At 27.1% G+C, this 17,515-nt stretch overlaps 1 protein-coding gene across 3 annotated transcripts in view; it reads left to right on the forward strand.

The window, feature by feature from the left end:
* The first annotated feature begins 285 nt into the window (after positions 1 to 285).
* cnc (cap-n-collar) overlaps positions 286 to 17,515 on the forward strand; it is a 45,095-nt gene continuing 27,865 nt past the window's right edge. Inside the window, exons 1-3 of one of the 3 annotated variants that reach the window (XM_035088483.1) lie at positions 286 to 1,743; positions 12,110 to 12,283; positions 15,677 to 15,752. In XM_035088483.1, the coding sequence (XP_034944374.1) occupies positions 1,255 to 1,743; positions 12,110 to 12,283; positions 15,677 to 15,752 (739 nt within the window). In that variant the 5' untranslated portion in view covers positions 286 to 1,254. Of the gene's footprint in view, positions 1,744 to 3,505; positions 3,536 to 5,003; positions 5,408 to 12,109; positions 12,284 to 15,676; positions 15,753 to 17,515 lie in introns of those variants that run through there. The other 2 variants (XM_035088485.1, XM_035088484.1) reach the window with 2 other exon arrangements.

Raw genomic sequence — 17,515 nt, forward strand, 5'->3', positions numbered from 1 at the left:
ATATGAATATAAAAAAATAAAAAAATAATTGAATAATTAAGAAAAGTATTTTGAAAAAATGTAAAATACTTGCAATGGTTTTAAAAAATCGCAATTCCAAGAATTTGCAAATTAATTTTGATGATTGGAGTTCAAGTGTCGAAAAATATAGCAAAAATTATTTTGCAACGATATTAGCAGTTACTTGAGTTAGCGAATAAATATTTTCAGTAATTTGTGTATATTTATTCAAAGATCAAGGAGACATAATAATTGAATACAGCCCTGAATCGTACGACGTTGCCGGAGTGACTGTGCTGAGTCACATATCGTGCAACAATCTCCACAAGTTGGACTCGTTTTACTCTTAAGTAAACTTGAACACAACATAGACATCATCTAAACCATTATTATTAACCAATAACAACAAAGACATTAGTTTGTTAATAATTTAATCACTTTAGACATTGGGATATTAATCTGCGTAGTAATCAAGTGCATGTCTTTGTGCCAACGAAAAGAAACTTTTGTGAAATCATCAATTTAGTTGTTAAAAGTGTTATATTTAAGTGACATCTTGCGAAAAAAAGTGTTTTGCACAAGAAAAAGGAATAAAAATTATTATTATTTTTTTTCTATCAATTATTTAATTATAATAAAAAAAATAGCTGTGTGAGTGATTGACTTGTAGGTTATTATTCTGTCTAGTGTAACTGACCTAGACTCTAACGACATCAGTGAAAATGTATAAATCATCGATTATTTACAACAAATCCATTAGCAAATTATTGCATGGATTTTTGTAATTATTACTCAGTTATAATGAAGACTCTAAAGTATTGTTTTGTACTTAATATCAACTGTGACATACTGTGACATCAAGATTAATTATTTTTTCATCTATTTTAATTTTCCATATTCACTTACACTATTAGAAAAAAAAACTGTTTATTTATTTGTATATATGGAAAGATAATTTTCAAAAAACTTCTCGATACAATGATTCGAAACAAATCTAAAATCGAATAACAAAAAAATAGTTTTTTAATTTGGAAAAAAATATAATAAAATTCTAAAAAAAATAAAATAAAAAAAATTACCAGTTCGTTGCAAGATAATTTAAAAAGAGTACGAGAGGAAAGCCCCGTAAATTTTGGCAAAAAATCACTAAAACTTAAAAACACCTAAAATTTTGCGAAAAAATTTAAAAAGATTGCTAGAAGAAGAAAAGGTTTTCAAAATTTTGTAAAAATTTTTTTAAAAAATCACTAGAAAATGTTGTGTTTGAAGAAATTATATCGTGAAGAACTCCTCCAATTAGCATTAATATTATCAATATTACGAGTTGATCCGGAATCTTATCTAGGAATAGACATCCAAAGTATTGGTGTACGATCATTATTGGATTTGAATAATGGATCAGGATGGCATACAGATGCTCATACGATTGTACATCGACCTCTATTTATTCATCCAAAAAACCCAGACTCAATGTTACTAAATTACGAACGTAATTTATTTCAAGACCTCAATTCACTTGGACGATATAATCGGCTCAACACTGAGTATAATAATCATCATAATATTCATGCTTACTTGTTGAACATTGAAGAAAGTGGAAAAAATGCTTCAGATGCATCATCAGCAGGTACAAGTATTGCAGATTCCAGTGAAAGAAATCGAAATATTTCATCACCTAATCCACCTACGGAGTCCCAAACTGTCCAAGAACCACAAAAAAATGATGCTGAACTTACTCAAGAGGTACTTTAATGAATTCAATTATTTATTAATCAAACAAAAAATTGCTAAAATTAATTTTTAAAACTAACTATCTGATTATATTTTAAGTAATTTTATTTATACTTAACAAACACTTTAAATAATTTTTAAAACTTAATTGATATCGAATTAAGCTTGTAAACCGCATGATTATTTGAATTGGAGACAATGGAATTCAGTCGGTAAAACAGATAGTGATTTTTTCACAAGAAATTTCTTTTGTCGAATAATTTTTAAACGGCTGAACAAGAATAGATTCAAGGTTATTCCGAATTATTAAAAGACAACCAAAGTCTTCATTGTAATTTTTCTCTTAGCAAATTCTCTCTCTCTCTTTCTAGAAATATGTTTTCGTTTTTATTTTGTTAATTTTAGCGCTTTTTTTGCGATAATAATCATTCAATGTCTTCGATGTCACGTACTTTGGACACATCTATTTTTGTCGTCAGACACTATAGTATAGATGTAGTCAGTTAATAATGTGTGATGACAATTCACGTGTAGCAATTGAGATAAAAAAACTCCCGAAAAGAAAGAGAAATGATAGGTATCATATTTACGCATGCATTTGTTGCACGCAGAGATACGTGAACAAACTTTTTTAATTTAATTTTATCGATGCACTCATCTGAATGTTAGACTGCATAAGATTCTCCTGAATATTTCCCGACCTCAATGTATGGATGAATAAAAAAGACTATTAAGTAAAGAAAATTGAATGTACGAACCCGAATTGAATTACAATAAAAAATAACTTTTCTATATAGAAAAAAAAAAATTAATTTGTCATAAGTGTAATTAATTTGTTGTAATAATAATAGACTTTTTCACTTCCATATCATAACACGTGGAGTCACGATATCATTACGTCTTTCAATCGTCACTTGACATTGAAAAGAATAATCTCATGTATCATTGTAAATAAGTAGTTGATAATAAACTTAATGTAACAACTTATAAATATTTCAATAATTTTTTTTCATCAAATTGTTTGCCAATACAAATGATATTAAACGAGATCAATTTAAAGATTTACATTTCCCGCCAAAATTAAAATTTCAAAATTACCGACAGTAGGTATTTAAAAAAATTAATTTTTTCTGACATCGATAGATACTCATATAGAAAAAAAAGTATTACGTAAAATGACCTCGTATTAATTCTCAACATTTTCTCGCGTATCGTAGCCATTTAAAGCTAAAAAAGTGTAATGTCCTTGTATGGTAGTTGGAAGCGTGTAATAGTATCGGCATATGAGGAAACTGATACTATTACGAATGGATCAATTAAGGAAACTAGAATCATTACACGATGTATTGTTAATTCGTTCGTATTTAAGTATTGAAAATAGAAATTAATTTTTATAAAATTTTTTTTCTGTGTACGATGGATGAGACAATTGATCGAATTATATTAACCTGACAAGCGATGCCACGTCGGAAGGAATATTTTAAATAGACGATCCATAAATCTGCATTGATCAATATGGAAAATATGGAAATGAGTAAGACCTCGGATGACCCTAACACGATTGCTAACACTTTAATACTCAAGCTGTTTATTATTTCACGTGAGCTTCGATTGTCCAGTTTAATCAATCATCCGTCCTGAATGTGTCTTATATTATTTAGTTTCTCTTCATTTTTAATCAATTATTTTACACCATTATTATTTTTATCAAGTTTTCAAGAAAATTGACTTTACTGATAAACAATAATTTCTTTTGAAATATGGTGAGAATCCAAAAATGATTTCTGTTTTTGTACCAGACGACGTAAGTTCATTTTCTTTTTTCTAAAAAATAATTTCATTATCAATCTTTACACGCTATTTTATATTAATTTAATTTAATTATTTATTAAAAATTGATAAAACAAACTTTTTATTTCCTTCATCTTAGAACAGAAGTTTTTTATTTTTAATAAACATAATCTTTTTATTTATCATTCGTTTTGTCATCATTGTTAATTAATTGTGGTTGAATGAACCTTGTATAAAATATTTTCCATATTTTTAATGAATAAAAACAATCAAAAATAACGAATATTTTGATCTAGAGTTGACTTTATTATGATAAAGTAAAGTCACTTTGACACGAAAATTTTGGTCAAACGATGTTAAAATTCACGTTGAAGATACCTACCCAAATATTTTCTTTGTTCTGAAAAACCAAAATTGTAGTAAAATATCTAAAAAATCGAAAATGAATACAAGGTTAAACACGTTGGCATTAATGCATATACATGATTATTTGTGGTTATTCAGTATTTACGTATCAATTTAAAAATAAAAATAACCTTTGAGTGTAAGATTTAAAATAACACTTTATTCTTTTATACATTTTCTTGTACTCCAAAAGTATAAGTTCAATATAAGATCAACTACATCATTATTAATATCTACCATTAATTCATCTTCACTTTTTCATCATCATTTGATAAAATAATTCACATCATCATCGAATATAAATCTTTTTATCTATCAACAAATCATATAATTATTGATAATAACTTTCACAATAATAAGTAATGATTTTAATATCGAATACGCGTGGCTACTTCAAATAACTTGATATTGCATGGTAACTTATCTCTTATAATCATTTGTCTTCTCGTATAAAATCAATTGTTATAAAAGTCGTCATATTCATGAACACTTTATTCGTATGTTAAATGGCTGACATAGCTAATTAGTGTTGAAAAAAACCCGGGATTAAATTTTAATTTTGATAAAAATTAATAATAAAACCTGCCATTGACTTCTACTCGGTTATAAATACGATTAGACAATCAAGTATTATACAAACTTATATTTAATTCTAATATGGTAATCTTCAATCCTGCATTTATCGACAGTCGGTAAATAACATGAAAATATTTATTGCAAAAATTTCAATTCTTTTTGAATTACTTCTAGTCTGATAAGAAAGAGTTGATGGATCTTGGGGTCTTATGCAATATTACGCAGTATTGTAAGACTGAAAAAATTAATAATTTTTTATTGTGTTAATAATAAAATGAAATTTTTTTTTTGAGTTTTAAAATAATACACCAATGACAGAGTAATTCTTTGATGATCTTAATTGAGTTTGATAATAAAGGAACTGATGTAAATGTATTGACTATGATAATTGCCAATTTTTTTTCCTACATATTGATGTTTTATAACATGAAAGATACTTGGTGTTATCTCCCCGCTCATTATAAGCTTCTGTTTAATGTATGGTCGCTCATGTTCTCGATGACGATACATTCATTATTCCGGAATCAAGTCGAGCACACGCGTTGTGCATAACACAATATAGCATCGATCAAACGATTTGTTTACTGTCTTATTAATATTCATTTTACTCAATCGTTGATTAATAAAATTAATAAAAATTTTTTCAATTATTGTTTTAGATGAATTTTTTTTCTTTACTAATCGTCAAAGTTACTAGAATTTTCTGCAAGAAAAAAACTACTAAAGAAATTTAATTATTGGTTGAAAAAAATGTATTGGTTGTGTTGCTGAATATTTGGGATTGATAATTTTTTTCAAAATTGTTATTAACATTTGTTGATTATTAATAAGTGTGAAAATTTGTGAGATATTTGTTAATTATTAAAGTGACGCAATTATGAGCAATTCATCTGTTTGTATAAATGTGAGTACACAATTAATTCGATTTTATTTTAACAATTTAATTTAATAATCAAATAATTGATCATTAACTTTAGAAAGTTGTTTACAAAAATTTTTTTCCAGATTTATAGTAATTTTTGCTATTCTGGTTTTTAAAAGTTTCTTGGAAAAATTTTTTATACACAAGTTAATTTTTTTTCTCGATTCTCGTCATCTTTTAAGTTACATCATCATGACAAATCACGCCAATCATCGATACTTATTAACAATTTAATATTTTTATTTAAAAGAAATACTCATTAACTACTAAGTAGGAAGTTATAGTAATAGATCCGATTTTGTGAATTCCGAATTTTGACATATCTCCACATTTCAAGGTCCCCAAAGTTGAATACAACAGTTTTCAAATAAACGTTTGTGTATGTATGTGTGTATTTGCGTGCGGAGTCATTTTTTGTTTCGATTATTTGGAGAACCAAAAATAATATCGACGTGAGACTAATTGCATTTGACACATATTCACGCAACTCAATATTTTCAGCAAAATCGGTCCAGCCATTTTTTATACAAAATCAAAAAACTGAAACAAATGGTTCACTATTTGCATTTTATAATTTAGGCAAAACTTTTACGTCGTTTTTCTTAATAATAATTATCATTAATATAATTGTGATCATAGTATTAATCGATTTTAGACACAAAACAAATTTTTCATCTTTTCCACTGGGAAGTTGTGTAGGCTTTTCGGGTTGCATCTAAACCACGAAAAAGTCGTTGATGGGAAATCAAAAAAGTATAATTAAAAAAAAAAGAAATGAGCGGTTTACATATTTTGTGAATAATAATTAATGTTGATTTGAATAAAACAAATTTTTAATTTTTTCAGTAATTTAATTGAAAAATATTTGATTTGTACCGAATTCAATGGAAAATTTTCTGTTGCTTATCAAAATATCTTATCTATAGATGTTACCTGCACGTAAATTTTTTTTAACATCTTATAGTAGATTCATATTTTTATAAGTAAGGATTACACGTCAGAAGAACATGTGGTTGAATCTAACTGCTGTTTTTGAAATTAAAGTTGAAACAGTTTCTAAGGAATTGATACGAGGAATTTTTTAATAAGGCGTAAAATGACTCTACAAATATCAAAGAAAAATTCTCATTTCTTTCAATAAAGTTTAAAAAAAGTATCATATGCATTTATGTTTATGATAAAAGAACTTGAAAAAAATACTCATGAAGATTAATATCATTTTTTGTATCATTTGAAAAAGAATTACCAACGATGATAACAGAAACGAAAATTTTATATTACTTTATGTTGATAATCATATTGACTGTTAAAGGAAATCTGCTTTACCGACACTAGAAAATTTCAACAGAAAAATGTAGAAGCCTTTTTTAAGTTGATTGTTTTGAGAAAAATAATAAACTCGTAAGCTATGTGATATAACAACTTACTTTAATAAATATTAAATAAATAGCAGAAGAAGATATCACAATACAAGTAGTATTTAAAATGACTATTTTGATGATTTAAAACTAAAAAAATGGGATTTATTCTAGATAATATGCTATTTATCATGAAAATGATTTACGTGAAAGAAAATATACGAAAGAATGCTAATGTCTTGACATCATTTAGAAGAAATTCAATTATTGTATTGCCATCCTCGAAAATAAATCTATAAATTATAAAAACTGTTAATTTAACAAAAGTAATATTTAGTTAAATATCGAATCCTAATGATTTCAAAACAGTTCGACAGTTGTTCAATGGAGATGATCATCAAAGTGAGCTGATATGCTGATGATTAATTGAATTTCTAGTAAAATGGAGTGCGTCTTGAAGACTTTCATCTCCAAGACCACCCTCAGACCATCAAGTATCAACATAATGTTTTGTATTTATGCGGTTTTTCATCGACATCTATGGCATTGTCTTGTGTTCATTTTTCATCTATTTTCACTTTTCTCTACTTAGTGCATATCTTTCTTTCTCTCTCTTTCTTTCTGATTATAAAATACCGTATTCAAAATGACTAATGATCTTGACGGAATAGTTACAATATAAAGGAAAGACAAGTTAGATTTAAGTCATAGAAAAAAAAGAGAAAGAGAGAGAGAGAGAGAGAAAGCAAGAAAGAAAGCGGTGAGAGGAGAAATGAAAGAGGAAAGATTGTTATGCTTAGATTGCTTTGAGTTTAGATATTGGCTTAAGAACGATATAAGGAGAAAGCCGACAATTCCCTTACTACTTTGGAGTCTTCTCTATGTTATTCATGAGAAATTTATCATATTGTCCGACAAGTTGAACGTCAAGTAGAACTAATGAGAAAAAGTTGCAATTATCTACAAATAAAATTGATCAAAAGATTAATGAATAGATTAAATTTTTTTATCATTTTATTTAATTCATTAAAATTTCAATTCAATGAATAAATTCTGGAAATTTTTTTAGCTTTTATGCATTTGAAAAAAAGAAAGTTGTTTTAATGAGATTTAGTAATGAAAATTTTTTCTACTATCCATTTGTTTAATTAGATTTTTTAGTTCTATTATAAACATTGCATCATTTTGAGCCTTTTATTTTTTTATAATTTAAAAATATATATATATATATATATATATATATATATATTTCTAAACTATTAAAGAAAAGGGTAAGATTATAATTCACTTTCTGTTTTTATTAAATTGTATTTTACTCAATTCAATTTTCATCAATCATCACTTTTCAAATTTCTTGTTCATTACCAAGAAGTTATCTTCCAACATATTCAAGGGTTAGCTAATGGAAAACACAAAATGCGCGCAAAATAAACGAATGAACCGTATTACTAATCAGACCATGATCCTACATTTTTTTCTAATGATTAAATATAATTTTTCAATATGAATAATTTTAATGCTCGAATGTAACAAATTAGATTTATTAACTGTAAATTTAGAATAAGAATAAGGTTGGAAATGAGGCTAAAAGTTATGGCTACGCATGCGCATACACTTATGTTCATTTATTATGATCTCTATGCGCATGTTCACCCCCAAATATCCTTCCTATTTGAATTCCTATTTTATTTCACCTAATCATATGATGGCCTTAAGAATTTATTTTTTTATAATTTGACAGAAAATGTTTGTTAAATAATAGAAAAACAATCTCAACGTATGTATTCTTCTCTTCTTGTAACTTTTTGAAACGAAATTAAATAACGGAGAAGGTAGGATTATGGGTCACTTTTTCTTTTTATTCGTGTCAAAAATAATAAATACTTTTTTCTGTCATATCGTCACGAAAATTTCAATTTTATTCTCAGTTTAGAGCTCTGCCTTGTAGAGACGGACAACATGCGTGTGGGCATGTGCACAAACAAATTCTGTCATTCTATGCAGGGAAGAAACGACGGGCTTTATTACTTTTGAACGGAGAGTAAAATTGATGTTTACGTGGGGGTATGACAAAAAAAATTATTTGTTCGATTAGTTTTGTAGCAAAAAGGAAAATATATCTAGAGACTGATATTACTTCAAAAGAATCCCAAGAGGTAGTTTGTGTCAATCTAAAACTAAAAATATTTACTATTACAACTATTGAGCAAATAAAACGCATCAGTTTATACCAAGCGTGAGAGATAGATCACAGGAAATATTTTGACATAAAAAAACGTCCTGATATGATCGATGTCTATTCCCAAGCGATTAAACAATGAAAACATTCAGCATTTATATAATAAACAAACACACAATTGAGAAAACAAAATAGAACACAATAAAATATTTAACGCGATGACCTTTTTAAAATAATAATAAAAAATTATTTTATTTATGCAAAATAATAAAGTAATTACAAATGACTTCAACATTATTAAAAAAAATAATTAGAAAATTGAAATTTTGTTACTAAAAATTTTAACAAACACTATAAATTTTTTTTGGAAAAATAAAAAAAGGAGGAAGAAATTTTGTATTGTAGTCGTTTTTATTCTTTTTTTTCTCATTCCATCAATTCCATATGATCATTAATCAAATTCCCCACTTCTTCTCTTTCCTACTTCGATTCTCCCGCCCTTTTCTCTTTTCTCCACCTCTCCTCCGCCCTCTATATACATATATATACATGTATATCTTCCAGAATATTCTAAAGAAAATACTTTATCAGCATCATCAATGACCTAATATTGATTGAATCACGTAAATAAAAAAAATCCCCTAGAGAATTGTAACCTCAAAATTTCATGAAAAATGGATAAAACTTTGTCGAGAGAATTCGAAAAAGGGTGAAAACAAATGATTTTAAACAGGTAATTTTGAGCAAGAAATGAAGAATAAATGCGTCACGCATGATTAGCAGTCGGTATTTCTAGTAACTTTATGTGTATACAAAACTTGGGGTTTACCGCAAAATTTGTACCTGTATTGTTAAGTAATTTATCGTTTCTTCTGTACTCCCTTGAGGTTACTTCTTTGTATTTTATTTATATTTTTACATTATTTAAAAAGTGATCAGAAGTCAAGAAAATGACTTGAGAACAATTGATGACTTTACTACTACACCAATGTCCACTATTCTAACAATGCAATTAATTTTCTATAGAATGTAATAATAATTATTAATAAAAAAATAGGTCTGAGCACACTTTGTCTGTGCTAACACGACGAACTTCCCATTAGTAATTGTTTATAAAAAATTTAAATAGTTATAATCAGTGTTTCTTGAAAACATCCAAATCCATGTGATATACACATTACTTAATCAATAAATACAATTTTTAATTGTTCATAACAAATTTGTATTGTTATAAACAATGTGTAATTGTTGAAAGTCATATTTGGTAGTGAACAATAATGTCTAGTCAATATCGACTTAATTTTCAAATAAAAATGTTATTGTTTGACTTAAAAGTATTTTAAATATCTACTCTTTTCATTTTTTTATGAGTTATTTTGTTACAAAAAAAACAGCTCGACCGAATTTGTTCAAATTTCACTTGGACCTTCTTTATGATAATATCTTTCGAATTAATTTTAGTTGAAGTCGATATCTTAATCCGTTCTTGAGATATCGAAAACGAAAAAAATGCTGACGTCCATACATACGTACATATGTACGTACGTACACACACATCATTCTAAAAATTGGTCAGTATGCTTGCAAATATCATGAAACGTGGAGATATGATGAAAATTTAAATTTCACCAATCGACCCAATTTCAATAACTTCCTAATCGGAAGTTAATAAAAATATGCTAGCGTATTAGCAAGGATTTATTTTAATTAAATGAATAAAAAAAATTGTTTAACAATCAATTAACAATTAACTTTAAGGAAAGTAATTTAAAGTAATTTTTAGTAAAAATTTATTTCATTTATACAGAACTATTTAGATTTTAATGAGTACTTCTATTAATGTAATATATTTAATGATTTATTTTCTTTAATTGATTTATTTATCTAAAATTATCTTGAATATTAAAAAAAAACAGAGTAAACTTTATGCATTGTAATTCATTTTAAAGATCACTTGATAATGGTAGTGACGATTGTTACCAAAACGTCACAATAAATCACATTATAGATATTCGATTAGAAGTTTAATTCATATACTAAATTTAAGAAATATTAATAATTACCAATTTTATCTTAACAAAATATAGTAATTTTTTTTTTTTTTTAATCATTGATAAGAAAAATGAATACACTGTATAATAATTTTTGCAATCTGCGTAATAATTGTTCTCACTATGCTGATGCGAACTACCATCAAATTGATGATAAATTTTACAATACATCTCTTTCCGTGTAGTTGAGATAAATGAGACAAGTAACTAGCTCATTAATTTAAAATTGAAAACAAATTAATTTATATATTGATAAACAAATGATTTGTTTTTTTCATATAAATCCTCCTCTTATACGCATATTTATTAAACATAACAAATGAATGGATAAAAAGATAATTTAATGTGTTAAAAGAAAATTTTTCTTGGCCTCCTTATAGATGAGTAGAATGATGTTATTAACACTCGTGTTGTTAAATTGTAATTCTTACAGAATTATTCATATAATAAATGTATGGTATGTTAAATTCATGTTTCTATTATTAAACTTAGTGGGTTGAACTTTGGAATAAAATAAAATAACGTTAAATTGTATTGTGGGCGCGGTTGACACCCTGCTGCGCCAATCATCATGGCTGCTAACATTTTATACAACCTACGTATTACATATCTCATCCAAAAAACATTCTCACAATGGTATAAAAACCAATTGTTTGTCCATTATCATCACTAAAATTTAATTATAAATTTAACGGATTTTTTACATTCTTTCCATGTCAATCAAGGGAGATTTACAATTTTTTCCAATTATTATTTGAAGTAATAGCTGATCGCAGAGATATTGAGATCGATTTTTTGAGCTATCGGAAAGTTGTTAAAATAATAAAAAAAACATGTCTAGGAATTGTGAGAGGAGGTTGATTGATATTAGAAAAAGGTTGATGAATAATGAAAAAAACAATTTAGTTATGATCAGATGAAATTTGATAATTTTTTAAATTATAAGTTCAATTCTTATAAACCTAAGCGAATTATAATAAATAATGCTATAACATTTGGTAATTCAAAAAAAAATAGTTTTATCATAACATCCGTTTCCATTGCTCAGATTTGTATTGAAGAAATATTCAATCACTCACCAATTTTGATGTTCCAGGATATGGATCTCATTGAAGTTCTTTGGAAGCAGGATGTTGATCTGGGTTTTACTCTTGCTGATGTCGAGGGGGTGAAATCTGACACATCAACCTCCAAAGACCGTAAGAAAGAATCCGCTGATGAACTGGAGAAACTCAAAGCTCTAGAAGCAGTGAATGCAACAAAAAATGAGGTATGATATCATTTTAATAAACTGATAACGATAATATAAATAAATAAGTTGAAAAATAATGATGATGATGATAATGTTCTTGACGATTGTCACAAATCGTCAGCATTTAATAATGGTAGTTTGTCATTGGAATTAAACTAATGACCCATGTCAGTGCCAGATCATGGCTGGAGATGGTTGTAAGTGACTGTAGGGTGGTTATCAACTGAAATATCTCGATCAAACATTCCGATGATTGTGAACCCATGTGCCAAATGCTCTCCCAAAGAGTTACAATGCAGAGAAATTTAATATTTTAGGGTGAGATGGCCACATTTGTATCACACTGTCACTTAACACCTAATTTTTGTAAAAATATACTTAAAATATATACAAATACCAGGAAACAATAATTATTCATCAAATGTGTTTATTGTTTAGCATGTAATAGTTATGATATTGCTCGAAAAAAATTATTTAAGTGAAAAAACTGATGTTCAGTGTTGGAAATTGGGAAATTTCTTTGAAGTTTGTTGATGAATTTTAGCATTTTTTATGTTTCAATGATGGAAAAAAAATTTTTTCTATCGGTTGTGATGTTGGAAATTGAGAATCGATATTTTTGAAACTTGTTCTAAGGTTTGGAATTAAAAAAAATTGAGTCGAATCGTGGGAGAGTTTTTTCCATGATGGTGATCTTGTCCTTTGTTCTGTGGATAAATTCCATGCTATCTGACTGGTTCTTAATCAGGACGGGGGCATATCGTATTATTCAACGATCGACGTCGGCGTCATCACAAAGAATATCGGGTATGGTGGAGCATCACGAAACAGTCAGAATGAGTGAGAAACGTCAAGAGGTAAGAAAAAAAAGAAGAGAGAAGGAATGATGAAGAGAGAATATAGAGTTTAGAACGTTCAATGCAAAGTCATTGTTGGGGGGTCTTTTCACGTGATGGTTTCGTCTTCTTCTCTATCTTTTACAAGATCCTACACGTTCTAATCCTGTAATCATTAATTTTCAATTTCATTAATAATCTAACTGAGATTTTTATCGGAAACTGTCAAAATATCAACAGAATATTTGTTAGTAGACGAGATCTAATTTTAATAAGTTTCTTTATTCAAGTCTACCAACGCATCAGAATTTTTTATTTAAAATTACCATTTCTATGTTGTAGTGCACCCGATTGGCGATTTCAAACATCACCATTTAACCTCCTTTTAACATTTTTTTCATCAGTTACAGTTATTTTAAAACACCATGAATTGTCGTCTAGTAAAGAGAATTTTTAATTTCATAATAGCTTTGAATGATCTTAACAGAAGAAAAAGAGATAAGATTATAGTGTGTGAGATCGCTAATCGAGTGAGCTATAATATAAAATTATTATTTTCCGGATAAAAAAATTTTGTTTAGTTATTAAAGTTAAATAAATTTCAAAGATTTATTTAGCCATAGCTATGTAAGTCTGTGGTGTTGTTGATGGAGCTGATGATCATAGAACTTTGATGTATAAAGTAATAACATGAATAATTGAAGAAATAAATAATCAATGAGGTGGAAGTAATATGATTGCAACGCCCCTCAAACAGATCTTCGTTTTCAATAATTTCAGAAGAATCCATTGCAGAAAGAAAAAAAGAAGGACGAAGAATCCCCTTGATGTATTTTCTAGTCCAATCTCTGAGCACGCAGTTCTCCCTCTTCATCTAATGGACCATCCGTTGGATACAACATAGAATTCCCTTCCCTCGAAAAACCTATACAGCTTTCTCTTTCAGAACTGTATCCATCCATCCGACACACCCTCTTTTCTATTCCAACATTTATCATTTATCTCATAAGACTCCATTCCCTCATTTTATTTATCTTCTTCCTTTTTTACTCCAAAAATATTTTACGCCATCTTGAATTCAATACTTGTAATATAAAATATTGACAGACTTTAGAATTGTTAGAAAGTAAAAAATAAATATTGAGATAATAATTGTGCGAATTAAGGAAAGAAAAGAAAGAAAAACACTAGAGCGTTAAGAAAAATATTGTTGGATCTGAAAAATCCAAAAATGACTTTGCTTTAGATCTAGATGAACGAGAAACTAGTTTAGGGTGGCCAGAAGCTTATCAGATAGGTGGTAATCGCAAGTACTCTAAAGGCTTTGGAGAAAACAAGAGGACTTTAAGTCGACGGAATCCTTGGAAGCTGGATGCTACCAAAGAGATTAGACACGTCTGTGCCAAACCCATGCTCTTAATCTGTGGTCATCTTTTAAATCCTACTTTTATGTATCTTCAACTTCATCTTACGTTTAAGTATATTCCACGGCACCTTCTGCAATACTTTGATGTCTATTTGCTTCTATTTTTTTTTCTTTTCGATTTTATCAGGTTATGTTTGGGAAAAAGGCATTTAAATTTATGTAAATAGTTGGAGAATGGTTTTCTATGGAGGACGATTTGTAAGTAGTGGTTGAGTGATTTTGATGTTATTTTGATTATTTAGAGCTAGGGAAATGAATTAATCTATCATTAAATAACTTTATGAAATGTTTTGAATTATTTTTTTTTCTCCAAGAAACTCTGTACTCTAGTGCAAGTTAATTCTTTTTCTCAGGATAAATTGTATTTTTCTTGTGCAATATATCACATACTATAGTTTGTTTATGACATTTAACATAACAAACATTTAAGTATTTCATTAATAAATACTTAAAATATTTTATTACTTAACACTAAAATTACCACCGTTATTTTACACGGCAATGTAATTTTTTTTACTCAATCTTTCTCTCAATTTAGTGATAATTTTTAACTTACTTTTCGCATACATGAGTTGATTAAATTTCTTCTTCTCCATTCCAAGTTATTGTTTCCAAAACAATTAACAATTTATCAATATTAAAATTTAATTTTTCAAGAATATGTTGGTGAATTATTGTTAAAAAATGATTTAAAAATAATTTTGATAATAATTATGGAATCGGCCATTTTTGATGAAGAGATGTTGATGCTGAGGAGAGAAGGGAGACGATGAAGAATATAACGATAGAAAAATAAGGGAAGAAAGCGTTGGTTTATGATTAATGGATAAAAGTACAATGGCGTTTTCATTAAATTCATTTTGACGATACACAAAATGAATAAGAGAGACCAACAAATCCCTTTTCTTATGCATACTTTTGTATTTGAGGGTTCGTTTATTTTTTCATACATCCGTTGATTATGACATCACTATGAAATATGTCATGATGTTATGCTAGTTTGAACATATTCAATAGATGCCATCATTATTTCTAATATCATCATCAATTTTTCCATTATTTTATTCCACTCTGAACTTTAATTGAAATTAAATAAATAATTGTGTTATGATAAATCAAACGTTTTAATTATTTTCCTTTTCTATGTAGGATAAAGCTAAAGATTCAGAAGAAAAGGAAGATGATCCTTGGGCAGGACTTTCTTACACTGTTGATTTGGAAACAGGTTAGTTTCAATATTTTATGTATTTAAAAAAAAAAACCATTTTTGATGATAATTAATTCTTTATAACTTTTAAAAATATCTTTAAAATTATATATTTCCTTAAAAAGTACAATTAATACTGTTTTTTTTTTTTTTTTTTAAATAATGCCAATAACAAATGCAAAAAACTTAGATAAGAAAAGTATGACGTGTCATTAATAATAAAAAAAAAATATAAATAAATAGATTGATGATAAAGAAGCTTTATAAAAGAAAAAAGCTCTTATAATGATGAAAAAGCTCAATTAATAGATCAAAAATATAATTATTAACAAAAAAAAGTCTAGGTAACGAAGGAAAAAGATGTAGTTGATGAAAAAAAGCTTTCAGAAAATTCGAAAAAGCTTAGATAATTGAAAAAAAGTTTAGTTGAGAGAAAAAAAATTTACAACTAATGACCTAAAAACTTCTGTGATAAGAAAAAAAATATAATAAATGTTTTATGTAATTTAATTAATTATCGAAAGAAGTTCAAAAGTAATCTTCAATGAATTTAAAAATATTTTAAATATAATACTAAAGATTTAGATAAAACTAATTGTAACTGTATAAATGTTTTTATTTATTATGATTATTTTCTTTTAATTTAAGCAACTTTAACATCAATTTACTTCAATAATTAAAATTATTTTTTTTTCAATAAAAATTGAGAGAGTAAAAAAAAGAATTGTCATTCATGTCAACACATGGTGTTAATCAACACTTCTGTAAAAATAGTTGACTATTTGTTTCGACTTTAAAATACAAATTCCACTGCATATCGAGGTAAATATTTCGACAACAATTAAAGTAAGCGAGGAGAAAACAACAGAAGTGTAAAACTCCAGAAAAAAAATAATTACACCGTTAAAAACGGATGTCCACATGTGAAACGCACAATTAAATGAGTTGCAAAGCGTTTCAGGTTGGTTTAAAGATATCAAACGACAATCATTTTATAGTAATAATAAACATTAAATTATTTTTTACCGTTTTAACATACATAACCCCTTCCTCTATTCAATGTCTCTGATACACCTATCGATTATTAACTTCAAATCCAAGATAACTATGATTGATAAAAATATGGTGATAATTTTTATTTGTTATTTTCTTGTTCAAGTATGTGAAGTCTAGTCTAGGCATATAAAAAATGATTAGGGAGTGGCTTTAGGAACGCCTTTTAGCTTTCAAACTTGCCCAGCCTTCATGTTCTCTTCTTTTCTGATCGGTATTTCATACATATTGCGTTCGTTCACTTTTAATTACCATTTTTTACTTGAATTAAATTAGTTTTAGAATTTTTATGGTTTATTATCCAGAAGTTGTTTTATAAGTTACGTAAAGGTGATAATATTAAAAATATTACAAACAACAAATTCATAAAAATATTTAAACTGTCAGTCCTATATAACATTCATAAATACTTTATTTCATTTTTTGATATTTTTGTATGAATAATTGAAGATTATGTAAAATACACCAACAAACCTTATATTTTTCATTTAAATTGATAATCAATTTTTAAAAATTATTTCTAACGATTCAAAATATTTAAATATTTCTTTAGACTGAGCTTCTTGAACGTTTAAAATTTTTATTGTTTTCACTACATGTTCTATCGAGCTTCTGCAATTTCACTTTTTCAAACATTTAATATTAACGATACAAAAATGTTTAAACTGATTGAAAATAACTTTGAGATTTTCTCTGGATCCATTCAAGTAGGAGCCTCGTTAGATTTA

This window comes from Chelonus insularis, unplaced genomic scaffold, assembly GCF_013357705.1.
Source record: "Chelonus insularis isolate UGA/USDA-ARS -01 unplaced genomic scaffold, ASM1335770v1 contig_50_pilon, whole genome shotgun sequence".
Classification (NCBI taxonomy): Eukaryota; Metazoa; Arthropoda; class Insecta; order Hymenoptera; family Braconidae; genus Chelonus; species Chelonus insularis.